This window comes from Desmodus rotundus, chromosome 6 (assembly GCF_022682495.2).
Source record: "Desmodus rotundus isolate HL8 chromosome 6, HLdesRot8A.1, whole genome shotgun sequence".
Taxonomy (NCBI): domain Eukaryota; kingdom Metazoa; phylum Chordata; class Mammalia; order Chiroptera; family Phyllostomidae; genus Desmodus; species Desmodus rotundus.
This window is the reverse complement of record NC_071392.1, coordinates 59172759-59194274: the sequence shown is the minus strand read 5'-3', so window position 1 is coordinate 59194274 and position 21516 is coordinate 59172759. Positions and strand designations below refer to the sequence as shown.

Below are 21516 nucleotides of genomic sequence, written 5' to 3'. Positions count from 1 at the left end.
GGCAGAGCCCTTTGTATATTTCAGAATTTTGAGCAGATTATTGATATTATTGTTTATTTTTTAGTTAGAGTTGACATTCAATATTTTATTAGTTTTAGATGTTCAGTATAGGTATTAGACATTTATATAACTTATAAAGTGATTACCCCAATAAGTCTTGTACCCTACCAGTACTATTACATAGTTACTACAGTATTATTAACTATATTCCTTATGCTGTGCAGTATACCCCCATGGCCATTTTGTAACTGCCAGTTTGTACTTCATAATCCCTTTACCTTTTTCACCCAGCTTCTCCCCTCATTCTCCCTCCTACCTGGTAACCATACATTTGTTCTCAGTATCTATGAGTTTGTTTATTTTTGTTTGTTTATTTTGTTTTTTAAGTTCCACATATAAGTGCAATCATATGGTACTTGCCTTTGTCTGGTTTATTTCACTTAGCATAATACCCTCTAGGCCCATCCATGCTGTTGCAAATAGTCAGATTTCATTTTTTATGGCCAAGTAGTATTCCATTATACATATATAGCATACCTCTTTTTTAAAATTGTTGTTCAACCTCTTTCATCCAATCATTTATTGATGAGCACTAAGGATGCTTACACATACTGGCTATTTTAAATAATGTTGCAATGAACATAGGAAAGCACATATATTTTAAAATTAGTGCTTTCATTTCTTCAGCTAAATACCCACAAGTGGGATTATTGGCTGATCTGTAAGTTCTGTTTTTAATTTGTTGAGGAACCTCCACATTGTTTTTCTAAGTGGCTTCACCAATTTGCAATCACACAAAAAGTGCACAACAGTTCCCTTTATTTCACATCCTGACCAACACTTGTTTTTAGATTTATTGGTAACAACCATTCTGACAGGTGTGACTTGATATTTCATTATGGCTTTAATTTGCATTTCTCTGTAATTAGCGATGTTGACCATATTTTTATACATCAGTTGGGCACCTGTATGTCCCCTGTGAAAAAATGTCTACTTAGGTCTTCAAGCCCATTTTTTAATCAGATTTTTTTTGGTCATAATTTGGATGAGTTCCTTACATATTTTGGATATTAACACCTCAGTGAATATATTATTCAGTTGATTCTCTTTTTGTTTTGTTGATGGTTTACTTTGCTGTGTGAAAACTTTTTAAATTGATGTAGTTTCACTTTTTTTGTTTCCCTTGACTGAGGAGATATATTAAAAAAATATTGTCAGAGATTTTTACTGCTTATGTTTTATGCTATGAGTTATTTTGGTTTTGAGTTGCACATTTAAGTCTGTAATCCTTTTTGATTTTATGCAGGAATATGGTATAAGAGTATGGTCTAGTTTCAATTTTTGCACATATCTGTCCAGTTTTCCCAAAACCATTAATTAAATAGACTGTGTTTAGGAGGATCTAAGATGGTGGTAGGGTAGGTGGAAGCTGCACTGTCCTCCTGCCAGGACCAAACTGTAATAACAACTATTTTATAGAAAAATCATCCTAATAACCAACTGAAGATTAGCTGGAGAGAAGGCATATAACCAAGGACTTACAGAAGAAACTATACCACTGTATCAAGACTTGTATAAAGTGTGGAGGCATGAGAGCACTCACTGGGCTCCCACAGGTGGCCATTGAAGTTCCAGAGGGATATTTCAGCAGCTGGCGGGGGGGGGAGGTCCTCAAGACTAGTGTGGAGTCTAAACCCTAAACCAGGTTACCCAGTCTAGAGCATCAGAACCAGGAAACGTGCCCATATAGCATCCAGCTTTTAAAAGCAGTGGATTTTCTGTCTACCAGGAAAAGGTGGCTTGAGATGCAGATACCCTCTTAAAGGGCCAATGCACACAATTTCATCTGTAGCCACTTACCCTTGGCTCAGAGAGAAGGCAGACTGGACCAGAGCTGTGTGAGGAGAGTCTGGGGTTGGTGGCTCTGGGGAGAGAGATGAAGGGTCACCTGCCAGGATCCCTGTGCTCAATCATTCCCCATGCTGCAGAAGCAATCTTTCTTGGGCAGAGCACTCCCCTCCATGTGGCATCAGCTTTGGGGGAACCCACAGACCCACTTGTAGTAATACCTCTCACTCTACCCTGTGGAGCATAAGCTCTGCTGAGCAGTATAGCCATAGGATCTTTCAGTGATTAAGACTAACAGACAGGCTGTAAGTGGAGGTCGATCTTAGGGAGCTTTGATACTTAGGCTGACCTTTCTCATAGCCTGGTACTGGTAAAAAGCCAGCCTTTGTGTGCAGCTTGGTCCTGAGTCAAACACCCAAGCCAAGCAGAGGGAGCCACAGTGGTGGATTGCTGAAAGATCCAAAAAGGTGGCCCACAGCTGAAGACATCATCAGACATGGACCTTTATAAGAGTCTTTGTAGATTCACCTAATACATACGAACAGACATAAAGAGACAGTCAAAATGGGAAGAAAAAGAGACAGGTTACAAATAAAAGAACAAAGGAATTCACCAGAAAAAGAGCTAAATAAAATGGAGACAAGCAATTTACCAGATATAGAGTTCAAAGTAATGATTACAAGGATTCTCAACAGCATGAAAAAAGACATAGAAAGCATTAAAAAGACAGTCAGAAGTAAATAATTCAGTATCTGAAATAAATAATACACTGAATGGAATGAACAGTAGGTTAGATAAAGTAGATGATTAAATCAGCAATTTGGGAGACAAAATAGGAAAAAACACTCATAACAGAGCAGCAAAAAGAGGATAGTTTAAGGGACCTTGGGAAAATATGAAGCATAACAACATATGCATCATAGGGATACCAGAATGAAGAGAGAGAGCAAGGGATTGAGAACCAATTTAAGAAATAACGACAAAAAACTTCCCTAACCTGGTGAAGGAAAAAGACACACACAAGTCCAGGAAGCTCCGAGAGTCCCAAACAAGATGGACCCGAAGAGGGCCACACCAAGACACATCATAATTAAAATGTGTCACAGGTTAAAGATAAAGAAAGAACCTTAAAGTCAGCAAGAAAAAAAGAGACAGTTACTTATAGAGGAGTTCCCATAAGACTATCAGCTGATTTCTCAAAAGAAACCCTGCTGGCAAGAAGTATTCAAAGTCATGAAAAGTAAGGACCTACATCTAAAATTACTCTATCTAGCAAAGCTATCATTGAGAATGGAAGGGCAGATAAAGTGCTTCCCATACAAGGTCAAGTTAAAGGAGTTCATCATCATCAAGCCCTTATTATATGAAATGTTAAAGGGACTTATCTAAGAAAAAGAAGATCAAAACCATGAACACTAAAATGACAGCAAACTCATAACTATCAACAACTGAACCTAAAACAAACAAACAAACTAAGGAAACAACTGGAACAGAAACAGAATCATAGAAATGGAGATCACATGGAGGGTTATCAGTGGGGATGGGGAAGGGGGTGATTGGGGGAAAAGGTACAACCAATAAGAAGCACATATGGTAGGTGCAAAATAGGGATAGGTTAAGAAAAGTATAGGGAATGGAGAAGACAAAGAACTTATTTGTACAACCCATGGACATGAAATAAGGGGGGGAATTGCTGGAACGAATGGGGTACCAGGTGGAGGGGGACATAGGAGAAAAAATGAGATAATTGTAATAGCATAATCAATAAAATATACTCAAAAAGTAAAATGGCAATAAATACATATATCTCTCAATACCCGTTTTAAATGTAAATGGCTTAAATGTTCCAATCAAAAGACATAGGGTAGCTGAATGGATAAGAAAATAAGATCCATAAATGTGTTGTCTTCAACAGATCCATATCAGATTGAAAGATATACAGACCAAAAACAAAGTGGTAGAAAAAATATTTCATGCAAATGGAAAGGAAAAAAAGCTAGGGTACAAGTACTTATAACTGATAAATAGATTTTAAGATGAAGGCTATAGTAAGAGACAAAGAAGGACACTATGCGATGATAAAGGGAACAATCCAAAAGATGATATAACCTAGTAAACATTTATGTACCCAACATAGGAGCATCAAAATATGTAAAGGAAATCTTGATGGACATAAGGGAGAGATTAACAGAAATACAGTCATAGTAAGGGATTTTAACAACCCTTTGGCATCAATGACTATATCTTCCAGACAAAAAGATCAAGAAAGAGGCAATGGCCTTAAGTGCGGAACTAGATCAAATGGATTTAAATGATATCTTCAGAGAATTTTACCCCAAAGCAGCAGAATATACATTCTTTTCAAGAGCATATGGAACATATTTTAGGATAGACCACATGTTAGGACACAAAACAAGTCTCAATACATTTAAGTAGATTAAAATAATATCAAGCATCATCTCTGACCATAATGCTATGGAACTAGAAATCAATCACAAAAGAATAGTGAAAAAAAAAAGACATGGAAGCTAAATAACATGCTATTAAATAGTGAATGGGTTAACAATGAGAATAAGGGAGATATCAAAAGATATTACAGGCCTATCTCAAGAGACAAGAAAAAGCTCAAATAAATAATTTAAACTTACACTTAAAGGAAATTGAAAAAGAACACTAAACAAAGCCCAAAGCTTAAAGTAAGTTGAAGAAAGAAAATAATAAAGATCAGAGCTAAAATAACAAAATGGAGTATAAAAAACAATATAAAATATCAATGAATCTAAGGGTTTGTTCTTTGAAAAATAAACAAGGTTGGCAAACCTTTAGCAAGACACATCAAAACAAACAAACAAACAAACAAAAAACAAAAAGAGAGAGGACCCAAATAAATAAAATCAGAAATAAAGAAGGAAAAGTAACAACTGACACCAAAAATTTACAAAGGATTGTAAGTAAAGAATGTTACTGGAACACCCCAAAATAACCTTTTTTTTTTTGCCAAGAACATTTTCTCTATATTGAGTGGGTGTTCGACAGCTTACTATGACACTCCAAATATGAATGAGAAGGCTGCAAATGTTAATCAAATGAGACAAAACATGAGGATAAAAAATTTAGTTATCAGGTGTTTAGTGCAGTCATTAGAAAAGCCTCTTTCTCACCAGGCAACCTTAATAAGAAGCAGAGTAGCTGAAAGGTGGAGGTTGACCTCAGGGAGCCTCAGTCATTTTACAGAGCTGCCCCCAACTCTAAGCAAGAAGATGATGACTCTTTTATACAGATTGTTCCCTTACACACACATACAGGTCCAGTAGATACAGACACATCAGTGAACTGTGTGGTAGCTACAGACAGGTGGCCAAAGGCCAAGTACACACAATGTCTGACAGCCACCTGTATATGAACCCCTCCAATGCGGACACAGAATCAACACAACAGCAGTGGGTTTAGAACCATGCCAAACTGACCCAACCAGCCACACAACCAGTGCATTCAAAGTGGGATTCATGCAAGAATCAGACCTGGCTGAGAAAAAATGCCACCTTAAGGAGCAGCCCTTGCACAGCATCTCACATACAGTGGACTAGGTTTACCCTTACATATTTCAAACCTGACAGGTTAACTTCACCCATGAAAGGGCCAACAGCATTCAAGACTCAAACTACAAGAGGAGGTATACATAACCCACAATAAATACTCCTGGAGCATGGAGAACGTGCCACTGAGTCAGTCCAGGTAATCTGGAGTATGTGCCACTGAGCCCAACAAGTCACTGAAAGAAGTTTGGGAAAAATAATACATTTATTTAATACATAGATCCAAATGGGGAGACAAAGAGAAGTATTCTAAAGAAAATAAAAACGGAAATCCCCAGAAAAAGAATTAAAAGAAATAGATGAAATGGAAGCAACCTAAATACCAGATAGAGTTTTTAAAAAATGTTTATAAGGGTGCTCAAGGACCTTTGGAAGAAGGGTAGAATGGATAATCTCAGTAAGAACTTAAACAAAGAGATAACAAGCATTAAAAAGGATGTAGAGACCATTAAAAAATAATCAGAGACAAAGAATACAATATCTGAAATGAAGAGCTCACTAGAAGGAACCAAAAGCAGATTAGATGCAGAGTATCAAGTCAGCATATTAGAGGACAAGATAACAGTACCCATCCAAAGAGATAGTGAAAAAATAAAAGAGATTTAAGAGAAACAAGGAAAGGCTAAGGGACCTCTGGGACAACATCCAGTGTAAAAATATCTGCATCATATGGGTTCCAGAAGATAAGAGTAAGGGATAGGGAAATTGAATGAAGAAATAATCACAGTAAACTTCCCTAAACTGATGAAGGAAAATGTCACACAAGTTCAGAAACATAGAGTCCCAATCAAGATGAACTGAAAGAGAAACACATCAAGAAACATCATAATTAAAATGGCAAAAGTTAAAAGACAAAGAGAGAATATTAAAGGCAGCAAGAGAGAGACAGTTAGTTACCTACGAGAGAGTTCACATAAGACTGTCAGCTTATTCTTAACAGAAACATTTCAGGCCAGAAAGGATTGGCATGCAGTATTCAGAATGATGAAAATAAGGATGTGCAACTAAGACTACTCTACCCAGCAAAGCTATCATTTAAAATTGAAGGGGAAATAAAGCCCTTTGCAGGGCTTCATCACCATGAAATCAGCATTGCAAGAAATGTTAAAGGCACTGCATTAAGGAGAAGGAGAAGAGGAAGAGGAATGAGAAGGAGAGAGAAACATAGGTACAATAAAATGGCAATACATAAGTACTTATGTATAATACACTTAAATGGCTTAAATGCTCTACTCAAAAGACATAGGGTAGCTGAATGGGTAAGAAAATGTGACCCTTATATATGCTGCCTACAAGAGACATATCTAAGAACAAAAGATTTACACAATATAGAAGTGAAGGGATTGAAAAAATATCCTATGCAAATGGAGACTAAAAAGCTTGAGTAGCAATACATATATCTGACAAAATAGACTTCAAAGCAAAGGCCATAACAAGAGACAAGAGGGTTACTACATACCGCTAAAGGGATCAATCCAACTAGAGGATATAACCCTTGTAAACATATCTGCACCAAATATAGGTTCACCTAAATATAATATTGGTGGAACATAATATTGATATAATTCACTTATCTTATTTTTTAGCAGCAAGAAGACCCTTTATAGCTTTTTAAATGTATTTTTTAGAAAGAGTGGGAATGAGGGAGAAAGTAAGGGAGATAAACACTGGTGTGTGAAAGAAATATCAATCAGTTGCCTCTCACAAGCTCCCAAATGGGAAGTCTGCCCACAACCCAGGCATCAAACCAGTAGACTTTCAATTCATGAAATGACGCCCAACCCACTGAGCCACAACAGTCAGTGCAATCTTGTGGATTTTATGAAAGAGATTGTCAGCAATAAGATCATAGTAAGGGATTTCAACCCCCCGCTGTCATCAGTGTATACATCTTATAGACAAAAAAAAAAAACTAAACAAGGATAGAGGGACCTAAAATGGCACATTAGATTGAATGCATTTAATTGATATTTTCAGAACATTTTATCCCAAAGGAGCAGAATACACATTCTTCTCAAGTGCACATAGAACATTCTTAAAGATAGACCACATGTTAGGATACAAAATAAGTCTTAACAAATTCAACAAGAATGAAATCATATCAAACATTTTCTGGGATCACAATGGCATGATACTAGAAATCAAGCTCAATATAAGGACTCAAAAACATTCAAATACATGGAGGCTAAATAGCATGTTATTAAATAAGAATATGTTATTAATGAAGTCAAGAAAGAAATCAAAAAGTACCTGGAAACAAATGAAAATGAACACACAACAAATCAAAATCTATGGGAAACAGCAAAGGCAGTCCTGAGAGAGAAGTTCATAGCACGACAAGCCTACCTAAAGAAGCAAGGAAAATCTCAAATAACAAATCTAAACCTACACCTCAAACGACTAGGAAAAAACAATGCCAAACAACCCTCAGAGTAACTAGAAGGAAGGAAATAATCAAGATCAGAGTGGAAATAAATGACAAGAAACTAAAAAAAATGATAATTCAATTGATAAAAAAAACTCAGGAATTGGCACTTTGACGAGAAAAACAGGACTGATTAACCTTTAACAAGACTAATCAAGAATTGAGACAGGAGCCAAATAAATAAAATCAGAAATGAAAGAAGAGAAGTGACAACTGATATCACAGAAATACAAGAGATTGTAAGAAAATTCTATGAACAACTATATGACAACAAATTGGCCAACACGGACAAAATGGGTAAATTTCTAGAAACATACAATCTTCCAAAATGGAATCAGGAAATCAGAAAGTCTGAACAGATCTTTAACAAGTAATAAAATTGAAGTAGTAATTAAACAAACAAACAAATAAAAAACAGCAAACAGAAGACCTGGACTAGATGGCTTCACAGAGATATTTTACTAAACATTCAGAAAGAAGTAATACTATCCTTCTCAAATTATTACAAAAAGTTCAAGAGGGATCATAACTCAAGATAATAAAGGCCACATATGAAAATCTACAGCCAACATCATACTCAATAGAAAAAAACAAAAAGCATTTCCATTAAGATTGGGAACAGGAATGTCTGCTTTCATCACTTTTATTCAACATAGTACTTGAAGTCCTTGACATAGCGATCAGACAAGAAGAAATAGAAAGCATCCAAATTGGAAAGGAGAATGTAAAACAGTCAATATTCACAGATGACATGATATTGTACATAGAAAACCCTAAAAACTCCACCAAAACACTACTAGACCTAAAAATGAATTTGGCATAGTGGGAGGATACAAAATTAATAATCAGAAATACATGGCATTTTTATACACCAATAATAAACTATCAGAAAAGGAAACTAAGAAATCAATCTCACTTTCTATTGCAACAGTGACAACAACAACAAAAAATAATGTACGTGGGAATAAATTTAACCAAGGAGGTATAAGACCTGTATTTGAAATATTATGTGATCCTGAGACAGAAATTTAGAAAGATACAATAATTGGAAGCATATACTGTGTTAATTGATTCGAAGAATTAACATTATTAAAATATACATACTACCCAAAACTATCTATAGATTCACTGCAATTCTATTAAAATATCAATGGCATATTTCACAAATCTAGAACAAATATTTCAAAAGTTTATATAGAACCAAAAGCGACCCTGAATGGCCTCAGTAATCTTCAGAAAGAAGAACAAAGTTGGAAGTATCACAGTACCTGATATCAAACTATATTATAAGGCCACTGTAATCAAAACAGCTTGGTATCAGCATAAGAACAAGCATGGAACATAACACAGAGCCCAGAAATAAACTCATGTCTTAATAGTCAATTAATATTTGAGAAAGGAAGGAAAAGCATACAATGGAGCAAAAACTGTCTCTTCAATAAATGGAACTGGGAAAACTGGACTGGTCCATCCAAAAAAAAAGAAATGACCACTAACTTATGCCATACTCAAGAATAATCTCAAAATAGATAGACATTTAAATGTAAGTCTTAGAAGTATAAAAATTCTAGAAGAAATCATAAGTAGTAAAATTGCAGATATATCATTTAGCAATATTTTTGCCAATATATCTCCTAGGACAAGCGAAAAAAGGAAAACATTTTTAAAAATGGGACTACATCAAATTAAAAATCTTCTGCACATCTAAAGAAACCATCATCAAATATAAAGGGAACTCACTGTATGGGAGAACATATTTTCCAATGATACATCTGATAAGGGATTAATGTCCAATATATATAAAGAACTTATACAACTCAACACCAGGAAAACAAACAATCTAATTTTAAAAAGTGAGCAAATGGCCCGAATAGACACTTCTCCAGAGGACATACAGATGGCCCATAGACATATGAAAAATGCTCAACATCAGAAGCCATCAGAGAGATGCAAATTAAAACCATAGTGAGATATCACCTCACACCTGTCAGAATGGCTACCATGAATAAATCAACAAACAACAATGACAAGAATGTGGGGAAAAAGGGAACCCTAGTGTATTGTCCGTGGAAATGCACATTGGTGCATCCACTGAGTGTGGAGTTTCCTCAAAAAATTAAAAATGGAACTGCCTTTTGACCCAGTGATTCCACTTCTGGGAATATATTCTAAGAATCCTGAAACACTAATCAGAAAGTATATATGCACCCCTACATTTATAGCAGCATTATTTACAATAGCCAAGGTCTGGAAACTGCCCAAGTGCCCACCAGTAGATGAGTGGATAAAAAAATGTGGTACATTTACACAATGGAATTCTATGCAGCAGTAAAAAAGAAGGAACTCTTACCTTTTGCAAAAGTATGGATGGACTTGGAGACTTATGTGCTAAGTGAAATAAGCTGGGCAATGAAAGACAAATACAATATGGTCTCACTCATGTGTGGAATCTAATGAATATTAAATAAAATAAACTAATGAACGAAATAGAAACAGAGGCATAGATACATGGAACAGACTGACAGCTGTCGGAGGGGAGGACTGACTGGATGAAGGATGGTGAAGGGATTAGCCAAAGAACATATATGCATGACCCCCAGACATGGACAATGGTATGGGGGTAGCCTGAGAGTGGGGGGTGCTGGGTGAAGGCAAGAAAAGGGGCAAGACTGGGGACATACTTAATACCATAAAAAAACAAATATAATTTTTAAAAAAGGAAATGCTTCTTTCTCCCAGACTGCTTTGTCCTACTCAGTGAGAATACTGATTTATTCCAAAATCCCTATTCCCAACAGCCATTTAAAATAATAACGAGACTTTTGAAAAGATGTCTACAGTAAATGAAATCCTGTTACCACACTAACATGTGTGTGTGTGTCAGCGGGTGGGAGAAGATGCTGTTATTTTCTTGGGCATAGGATATGCTGTTGAATGTGGTACCAAATCTACTTCCTGCAGTGAGTCCCTCTTACCATCAATTATGACAATAATTGTACTTAAATGGATAATCCCATTACTATTTTTCTGCTACCTTGACAGAAGGATTTTGTCAATATTTCTAATGACACTGGAGGAAAGTTATAAATATCAATACCCTTTTATGCTGTGGCCTATGGCCAGTTGCCACAGTCCACCCAAGAAAACACAATATTGGTGTTTCTCAGGACATGTCAGCTCTTGCCCTATTTGAATTAATGCAAATTTAGAATAAAAACCAGCTGTGCAATTTCTATTTCTTGAGTTGCTTCTCAAGAAACTGTGAAATAAAAAACAAATTTAAAACATGGAACTCTTCAATTTGTTTTAAAAATGACAACTAGATAATCTTAAATAATTTTTTTACTTGCTTAGAGTATTAATAGTTACTATTAAATAGTATGCCAACCAGAATATCCAGTTAAGAAACAGCAGGAAATCTCCATATTTCCTAAAATAGAGATCTTTAAAAATATCACTAATGAATTTGTAAACTGTAATACCCATATTTGGTACAGGTGCATTGAAATAGACATTACTATATACTACTAAAGGTGACATAACCTGCTATCATTTTTCAGAAAAGGTAATTTGACAGTATACATCAGGAATCTTAACATTTTTGATACTTTGATTCAAAACTTTGTTTTAGTAATTTGTTAAAATGTGTAACAAATGGATAAACTTTTTTTGCATTAGGTTGTTCATTACAGCATTATTGGGGATATAGAAAAACTGGAAACAGCATATACAATAGCTGGGAATTAGTTACTGAAATGATGGGCTATTCATATAATAGATTACCACACAGTCATCAACAAATACCCCATTTCCCCATTTGAAATACTGTATTTATAAGATATATATATATAAATATATAAAACAATTGCTATGTCTTACTGAGGAGTTTTTAGGTGACTTTTACCTTTTCTATGGCTTTGTTGAGATATAATTGGCACATAACATTGTGTAAGTTTAAAGTGTACAATGTGTCGATTGTATACTTTTATAAATTGCAAAGTGAATAGCACTATAGTATCAGCTTTCTTCACTCTAGGTACAGTCTCTTTTTTTTTTTGAGGTGAGATTTAAGATTTATAGTCTTAGCACTTTTATTCTCTTTACTCCTTTATGCATTTTCTAATTTTCCTTCAGTGTACACCTTTATTTTTAACAAAGCATTTAAGCCCTGGCCAGGCGGCTCAATTGGTGGGAGCATCATCCCATGTACTAAAAGGATGCGGGTTCAATTCCCAATCAGGGCACATGCTTAGGTTGAGGGTTTGATACCCAGTTTGGGGCACCTACGAAAGGCAACTAATCTGTCTCTCCTTTCCTCTATCTCAAAAGTCAATAAAAACATATGCTTGGGTGAGAATTAAAATAAAAAGCATTTTACAATTCATTTGCTAATAGAAGCATGGAAGAAAGTTTTCTTTAAAATTACAATTCAGTACAAATGAAATTAATGCTCCTTACTATCATTTAACTTCCAAATATTTGCACCTCTTTTTGTTTCCCATACATACTAAAATATGAAAAGAACCAAAAGAGGTTTGCCTTTTCAAGCACCCGTTTTTTTCCCAAATGAAATCTCCTCAAATAAGACCATAATGTTCTCAATTCAATAGGCACACTTGTGTAATTTATCTTCATAATTATAATTAGTTCTTTTGAAGTTTATCTGTGTTTGATCTGCTTCTTCACTGTGCCCATAGGGACACATCTTTCAAGTTGTAACTTCTCCCTTCACCTCCTCTCTCCTGTCTGGAGCTGGTGTATAATCCTTTTTTCTTCAGTGTCTTCGTTAAGCAGAAGGTGGCATATAAAAGTTACATAATGCAAGCTTTATTTATATTTATAAAGTTATTGGTTCAAAAGTTATTGTAAAAATTTCCAGACAATGTCATGTGTCAACCAATGGTCACTGGGACCAATTCAATGCCAACAGGAATCCCCAACTTGGGGTACAGTAAAGAAAGAAACTTTATTTGATGCAAACAGCTCAAATGTGATATAGTAGGCTACGAGAACAGCATTGCTGTAGAACAGCTAAATCATGTTCTAGCTGAATTATGAAGCAGTATGGAATCGTGCCGCTGTGAGGCAGCCCTGGGGCAAGGCGGCCCCGGGGTGAGATGTCCCTGATTGGAGGTGGCTTTGGGGTGAGACCCATCTTCATCTAGGCATCTCTACCCTGTGGTCTGTTCCACCTGAGGCAGGAGATAGTCAGGAAAGAGTAAACTCTGGAGATGCCCCAGGGCTAAGACAAAGACCCTGTTCTAAGACTGGTGGTTCCTGCTTTCTGGAAAAGTGCTGAATCATGGTACATCATGAATGTACCTGCACAGAAGATGCTACCTGACCCCTGCTTCATATAATAGCATTATAATAAATTAACATTGTGGGACCCCCTTCCCTGGTGGCCAATCAAGGAAAATCATGGGAGACCACAGGAACAGTAGCTTTAAAGTAATATAACTACTTGTACATGAGCAATAAATCCCTACCAAAACTAGCCAGGAAATAGCTACCCTATAGGAATGGAATCCCCCCAGCCTCTGAGGCCAGTTTCTGCTCAGAGTTAGCCTGCTCCATGTTCTGTGGAGTGTACTATCACTTAATAAATCTGCTCTTGTTACAGAGCAGGCCAGGGGGTGGTTCACGATAAATTATTACAGAAAGGATCCCCCCTTTCTCTCTCTGGAGTTTCCCCCCCCACCCCGCCACACACACACCTACTAGGTTTGAAATGCCCGCCGCCAGAGGAAAGACATCTCTCAATGCCAGAGACTGGTGAAAAGGAAAGAAATTATTTATTTAAAAGTTACACAAATTTAGAGTAATGGCTTAATGTCTTCAATAAGATACTAAAGTCCTTTAGAATACCCACAGATGCACGGTCCTTCCCTCTCCCTGTGCCCAGTCCGGGGTACCGTGTCTCAGGAAAACAAGTAGAAGTTCGTGATTCAGGCTCCCCGCACCATCAGCTGTGTGGCTGCTGCAATCTCCAGTTAATCCAAAGACATGTGGCACTTTCTCATGGCCCACCAGCAAGAGTCCATTTTCCCCTTTTCTTCCCGGGAAAGTCTCTCCTGCTGCCTAAGCCGCATGGCAAAAAGAAGCACCCCAAAACCACATGGTCCTCTCTACTCTCCTTCAGAACCGCATGGTCCTCTCTTCACTTCACCAAAGCTGCCTGATCCTCTCTCTTCTCCTCCAAAACCTTGTGGTCCTCCCTCTCTTTCTACTTGCTTCAGAACCTCATGGTTCTCTCCTTTCCCCTCAGAACCTCGTGGTTCTCTCCTATCTACTTGCTTCAGACCTCGTGGTTCTCTCCTATCTACTTGCTTCAGACCTCGTGGTTCTCTCCTTTTACTTAAGAACCTCGTGGCCCTCTCCCCTATGGCTGCCGGGCCTAGGTTTAAATCCCAGCACCCATCTTCCTTTGCAGCCCCATTTCTGCCCCCTCCTACAGTCAGTTACACCTGCCAGCATCCCCGTATTCTTCCAGCTTTCCTGGGCTGCAATAGTAAGTCTGGGCAGGTGTGGCCCCATGGCATGGAGCCAATCATCTCCAAGCTCTCACACAGGCCCTGTAACCAGGGGGAATTGCTTCCCATTCCCATCTTGGGTGGAATTCGCTCCCATCCTTCTGGCTCAAAGCAAGGCCACAGCTATTTAACATATCCATGAAACCAGTTAAAGGTTATAGATATGTTAAATGACTGTGCCAGGGGTTAGCTGCAAAGCTCTTGCTACCCAAAACAGCTCTGAATGGCCCTGTTCCATGTGTCCCATCCCCCCTGGCTCAGGCTTGTGGGGGTGAGGACATCCTGCATGCATTTTTCTAATATTTCCTGGACACCTTGAGCTCTGGACCCCATTACAAATCCCTTCTTGGGGACCTCCTCTTGGCTGCACCCTGCTTCACTCTCTTTCTGCTATAAGCTCTCTATGTGTTCGGTTCAATTCTTTGTTCGTAGAATTCCAGAAAGTCCTCTATCAGGGCTGGCTCAGAGGACAGAAACACAGTGCAGGAAGGTAGTTCAGTGTAGGCTTCCCCTAAAGTGAGTTTTTCATGAAAGGCCCCTGCATAGAAATGGTTGCAGGACTGTTTTTGTTTTTGCTTTTAAATTTGAGTCCAATAAGCTACCAGGCAGCCTATTTAGTTGGTATTATCTTTATCAGTGCCCATGTGCATAATCAACAACTGTAATACAGGAATACACTGCAACCTACCACAATTCATTAAGGGCTTTCAGCCATTGAATTTCTGACATTGCAGCAGCCTCCGTACCACTTCAGGAACTAGTGCTGAGTCTCACACTTCTCTTTGGAGAGAGCTGTGTTCCACCTTTCTGATATTGAAGTCAGCAACCACATTCCTCATGAACATCCCAAGATTAGAGAGAGTAGGAGTGGGGGAGAAACAGGTTGTCTAACCCACTTAGGCACACTTCATATAGATCAACCCACCAAACTAAAAGGCAGTGGGGGGTCACCCACGCCAAGGGGTCACCCATGCCAACATTAACAGTGCTCAGAGTTCTCATGCCTATTAAAGGAGGGCAGGATTCTTGTGATACCCGTCTCCACAAAAGTTCTTGAGGGCGTCTGTTGTTGGTTCTCCAGCTTTCCTTCTCTTGCTCCCCTTATCTTTTATTGCTTTTCTCGGCTCTTTCCTGTACCCATTTTCTGTCTTTCACACAGCATTGGCACTATAGACTTTAGCTATTGCCAGACGTTTATTAAATCAGTGCTTAGAAGGCAGATAGCCTTTTCACACCAGAATACAACTGTAAAGAGGTGGACTGGCTGGAATAAAATTGGACGTCAGAACTCTGCCCAAACCAAGCAAACTCAGAAAAAAATAAATGCGCACGCGCGTGGGCACAGCCCCTTCCTCTAGACTCATCACAACGCCTGCGCACAAAATGCGGAAAGTGGTTGGCAGAGGAGAGGAGCGCAGCTTCGGGGTTCACTACTTCCACCTTCTCAACTGCTCTCGGCTTGCCAGCCCCGCCTCCGCCAGCTGCTCCCCTGTGCAAACAACTGAGTACTCCGCGGTATTGGCCTTCAGTCTTTTCCGTTTCCGCCCAGCTTTCGGTAGTTCGCCAATCAGTTTGTGCGTTAGGGTAAGCCTTCCCCGCGCTCCCCTCCCACACCTGACGTCTCGGAGCCGTAGCTCTGGTGTTTTGCCTCTCTCGTTTTCTACCTCTGCTGCTGTCTCATTTCCTCACCTCCTTCCTCAGGCGGGTGTCTGCCAGGGCCGGAGGCGTGGCGGCGGCGGCGGCGGCGGCGGCGGCAGGGAAATGGAGTTCGGGGCCGGCGGCCGAAACTGTGTTCGCGGACACGGGGCGGGATCCCCGAGCATTCCACCGCCGCGGGAGCAGGAGCGGAAGCTGGAGCAGGAGAAGCTGTCCGGGGTGGTAAAGAGCGTCCACCGGCGGCTCCGCAAGAAGTACCGGGAAGGTAAACAGTGAACTGAGCTGGGGGGCAGGAGGGGTAGAAGAGGGAAGGCATCGTCGCTCCCAGCCGTGTATCATCTCTACCCTCCCGCCAAGGGGCCACCATTGCAACCTGAAGGAGCTGCATGCCAGTACCGGCCAGTGCTGCTCTCCCAGCCCCAGACCCCCTTCTTCCAGGGGAGTTACAGGCTTGTGAAAGAACTGAGTACCCACCCCCTCCAATCCCCATCCCCCAGCCGGGGTCCTGAGGTTATTGTCACCACACACAAACGCGTACACCCTCATAGAGGAAGTGGAGGTTTCTCGTTGGGAGAGACTTGAAGGTAAAAAGACGACGTCAGGTAAAATATATTTAAGAAAGACGGACTGAAAGGAACCCTAGCTGCCTCTCGCTCGTGCTTGACCATCCTATTTGATTTGCTGCCGGGTGACACCACCTTCATAGAACTTCATTCCTACGGGTTTAGCCAGGCCGTGCCTTCTCGTCGACAGGCCTTTTAGCTGACTGTTAAAAGGGGGAGGGGCTCCACTAATGCCCCATTCAGATGTGTGATCTTAGTGTTTATTTAGGCTGAGGAGGAAGAGATCTGGGGCAGGTTTTCAAAATACACTTTAGCTTTTGAATAAACATCCTAAGGACACATTCTTTGAAGAGGCCAGCCGTCGTTGGGAACCCTCCTATGGAAGATCATAAGCAAAGGACGAAGTAGCTTAGTAGCTTTTGCTTGTGCATGAGGAGTATTTATAGTCGGAGTCCACAGTTATCGTTGGAATTTTTAAGTATAGGCTTTTTTGCAGATCTATCTTATAGTAATACACTGAAAATTCCCAGTTTTTTTAAACATGCTTATGAGAAATGTTAAAGATCAAAATGAGGGATAACTCTACTTGCTCTGGATTTAGCTTAATTGTAGACTGAAAACTCAGCAGTCTTCTAGTGTTAGTCTTAATTTAGGATTAGAAGCAAAATTATGCCAGTTGATGGAACAGATGTGTAAAATCATGTTGCCTTTCATTATAAACACTTTTCACTTACTCTACAAGATTAATACTGTCTTTGTTCCTTTGAATATCACTGATGTGTTTTATTTTTCAAATTCTTTAAATTAAAAATTTCTTCCCTTGGCAACTCAAGGCTAGCTTTTACTTTTTTAAAGATTTTATTTATTTATTTTTAGAGAGGGGAAGGGAGGGAGAAAAAAGGAGAGAAACATCAGCGTTTGAGAGAGAAATCCATCAGTTGCCTCCCACACACCCCACCGACTGGGGATGTGGCTGGCAACCCACACATGTGCCCTGGCAGGGAATCTATAACCAGTGACCTTTTTGGTTGGAAGGCCAGTGCTCAATCCACTGGGCCACACCAGCCAGGGTATCAAGCCTAGCTTTTTAAATAGCTGCGTAAATAGTATTCTCAAAGATGGCCTACAGTTATTGTTTAGTAGGTAGCAATAGAAGGAGATTTATCAGGTGTAGCTAAAATGTTGAAATTTGTTTTTTAAAGAACGCTTTCCACCCCAATCCACAGTGTATTCAATATAATGAGTAGTTACCATAGCAACCATTGCATCACTCTTGGTATCCAGAGAATGCTTACATAATGGCATTCCCTATGGATTTTTATGTTTGGAGAAATGAGGAAATAAATGGACACACTTTCCTTTTATTTATCATGCTATTTTGTACAAATTTAAGTACATCTTTTAAAGAAAGAAATGGATGGAACTGGAGAGCATTATGCTAAGTGAAATAAGCCAGGCAGTAAAAGATAAATACCACATGATCTCGCCTTTAACTGGAACCTAATCAACAAAACAAACAAGCAAGCAAAATATAACCAAAGACATTGAAATTGAGAACAGGCTGACAGTGACCAGAGGGGAGGGGGTGGGGATAATGGGGGAAAAGGGTGAAGGGTTTACAGGAACAATTATAAAGGACACATGGACAATAACAACGGCAGGTAGAAATGGAAAGGAGGTGGGGAGGGGTGGGGGGGAAAGGCAGAAAACTGTACTTGAACAATAAAAAAAAAAAGATGAATAGCATATATCAGTTTTCATTTTTGCCTGTTTATAATAATTCATTATTCATAAATGAATAAGTTCCACTTAATGCACTACTAATGTGTTATGTTTTCAAGTGCTGTGTTTATTTATTTTTAAAAATTTTAAAGATTTTATTTTTTAAGAGGGGAAGGGAGGGAGAAAGAGAGGGAGAGAAACATCAATGTGTGGTTGCCTGTTCCACGCCCTCTGTTGGGGACCTGGTCAGCAACCCAGGAATGTCCTCTAGACTGGAAATCCACCTGGCAACCTTTTGATTCGCAGGCTGGCACTCAACCATTGAGCCACACCAGCCAGGGCTCAAGTGCTGTTTATACTTGCTTGGTTCCCACATGTTGAAACATGTCTGTAAGCTTGAATATTAACTAAGGGAACACTTTCTTTATGAGAATTGGTAGTTGGAAGTTAGCAGAACTAGAATAGATAGGTGTCGTTCATAAGTGAATGATCAGGTGTGCTTTGGGGAAGGTAAAGACCTGACAATCCTTAAACTTTTGAATGAGACTGTACTTTAGATACCTTAATGCCCTGAATTTCATCGATGATTTAGACTTCTCTACGCTTTATTCCAGTGTTATACAAAGCCCCATCAGTGAACTACCAAAATAAAAGATCCTAGTGAGCATGCCCTTCCTACCTTTATTTTTGACATGTGGGTCAAACCTTAGTTATGATTTGACAAAAATCTGTGAAAAAGTCTGATGATGAACATAATTCCAAATAAGTAATTTTTAGTGTTTTCCTTTGAGATCTTAGTGTTGTTATAATATTGATGGTCTCCAGTCTGCAAACGTATTTTATGTATTCATTTGCAAGTCAGCTATGCTCATAAAATAATATAAATGGTGCTTAGGTACTAGGTCATATTACGAAAGCCTATTTAATGAGTAACATACATGAACTCTAATACCAGTAACTGGAAACTATACTCCTTTTATAACAATATTCCTATCAGAACATGCAGTGAAAATTCCATCTTAGAATCTTGGAATGTTAGATTAAGAAGGAACCTTAGCATTTACAGTGATTCCTAAGCATCAGTAGACTCATCTGAGTGCCTTTTAGAAATTGCTGTGTACCGCTTCAGATATATATTTTCATAATCCCTATTATTGGAGTCTAGAAATTTGTCAGCCAGATTTTTGGAGTGGTGACCTAAACTAATCCCTTGCTTTTACACATGAGTGAACTGAATCTCAAACTTGCATAAAGTTTGGATAGTACATTATTAGTACTGTGTATGTTTTTTGGGAATAATAGTCTTCTCAATTCCAAGCCTAGTTGTGACTCAAAATATTGGTGGAATGGGAGGGAAATGGGAAACAGGAAAGTAGCCCTGGAATTTGTGTTAGGTAAAAGGATATAAATTGATGGGAATGGGGCAGTCCATTGGATAGGTATGATTAGCTGAGCTTAGATTATGTGAGAGATTGCAAGGAAGAAAATAAATTGGGATAGATTGAAGAATAAAGCAAAACATTCACTGAATGTGAGAACTGAATAATGAGAGTAGACTTGAATATATAGTTTTTCTTTACTTTATTTCTGTAGTAAAATTGAAAATGAAGTAGGAATAAGAATGAAAATAAGAATTTTCTGCTGTGGTAGAAAAACATCTCTCCACCCTTCCCAATCCGTTTGTGCAAATGATACTTATTGATGGTAATGAGCAGTCTAGGGTTACAGGATAGTGGATAGACTAGTGGTAAAGACTAGCAAGTAGGTTTAATGCACTCTTTTCTTTTTACTTTTTTGCTCCTCTCTACTGCATTTTACTGCCTGTCTTGTGTCACCACTTAGAGATCCTTTGTCAGTTCATGTAATGGGAAAGTGAGAATTGGAGGTAAAGGTAGGTGTTTCAGGCAGTGCTGATATCTGAGGTAGTTGCGAAGAGGAAATGGTAAGGAAATGTCTAGTAGTAATGAGGAGAAGGGGTGTTTCTCATGTCAGCCATTTGTAGATAAGGGAGTCTTTTAGATTGAGTTTCTGTCGATGGAAAATATGCTTGCAGATATAGGTATTTTCCATCTTTGCTATGCAGAATTTTGAAAATATGACCTTCATATAAATCAGATATTTTAAATATGTCATAAGAATTGTAGACAGCTTTCTAATAAAAAACAGCTAGTTTTGCTTCTCATATCTAATTGAGAATTGAAGTAGAGCTATATATATTTTCAGTTGTCTTTGTATGATTTTTTCCCCATAATCCTAGGCATATGATTCTGTTACTAAAATGAATGTTATTATGCTTGGCACCTCCTTTACTAAACTTAAAGTATTCACATAAAAATACTAAGAAAATGTAAAGGCTGCAGTTGTTAGGAATAAAAGTACAATCTCCATTCCATTTAGTATTTTTTTAACCTATCTTGTGAAGATCTTTAGTTTAGCAAATTTCATCAATTTATTTAGTCTTTGAATTTACTTATTTTATATGCCGAACTGATTAAAACATTCATCACAAACCCATACAGTTTATAAATTAATCAGAGAGAAATAAAAATATGTAACCTACTTAACAGTGCTATGCTCAGGGTCATGGAATTATAGATGATCTTCATTATACTTTTCTGCATTAAAAAATTCATGTTTTATAGCAATGACAATATAAAAGTAGTTAAATAAGACAGATTACTGATACTGAAGCAGGAAAGAAAAAACACAGGATCGGTTGATTCTGAAGACTAAATCCAGAAAAAATTGAGTTACAAAGATTAGCAGTTTTGAGCAGTATTTTAAAATTCAGCAACTAAATAGCCTAGATTAGATGTTTAATTCTTGTCGATTATTGAAATTGTTCTTCATAGTTTGACATAAAGGGTGAGTTAGAATGGTGGTTTAGGATAAACTGAAAAATACATTGCTGATTTATTATTCTTTTGCAAACACCTAAAATGAGAGAATTGTGAGAAAAAGAGAAACACTTTGAATTAGAGATAATTTTAGACTAAAATCAAAAGGTCTAAAAGATCACTTTTAGTTATCTTTGTAGTAAGGTTTCTTTTTAGGGGATTTTTTACATTTCAAACCATATAGTAAAAATAAGTATTGGTGAAGATCCTTTGATTATTTTGTGGGAAAAATGAATGTAATGTTAGTGTTTTTACTGAAACAAAGTTTTGAAATTG

At 38.1% G+C, this 21516-nt stretch overlaps 1 protein-coding gene across 1 annotated transcript in view; it reads left to right on the top strand.

Moving 5' to 3' along the window:
* The first annotated feature begins 15808 nt into the window (after nucleotides 1–15808).
* SAMTOR (S-adenosylmethionine sensor upstream of mTORC1) overlaps nucleotides 15809–21516 on the top strand; it is a 195943-nt gene continuing 190235 nt past the window's right edge. Inside the window, exons 1-2 of the mRNA XM_045191463.3 lie at nucleotides 15809–15986; nucleotides 16104–16323. Coding sequence (XP_045047398.1) covers nucleotides 16164–16323 — 160 coding nt within the window. The 5' untranslated portion in view covers nucleotides 15809–15986; nucleotides 16104–16163. The remainder of the gene's footprint in view (nucleotides 15987–16103; nucleotides 16324–21516) is intronic.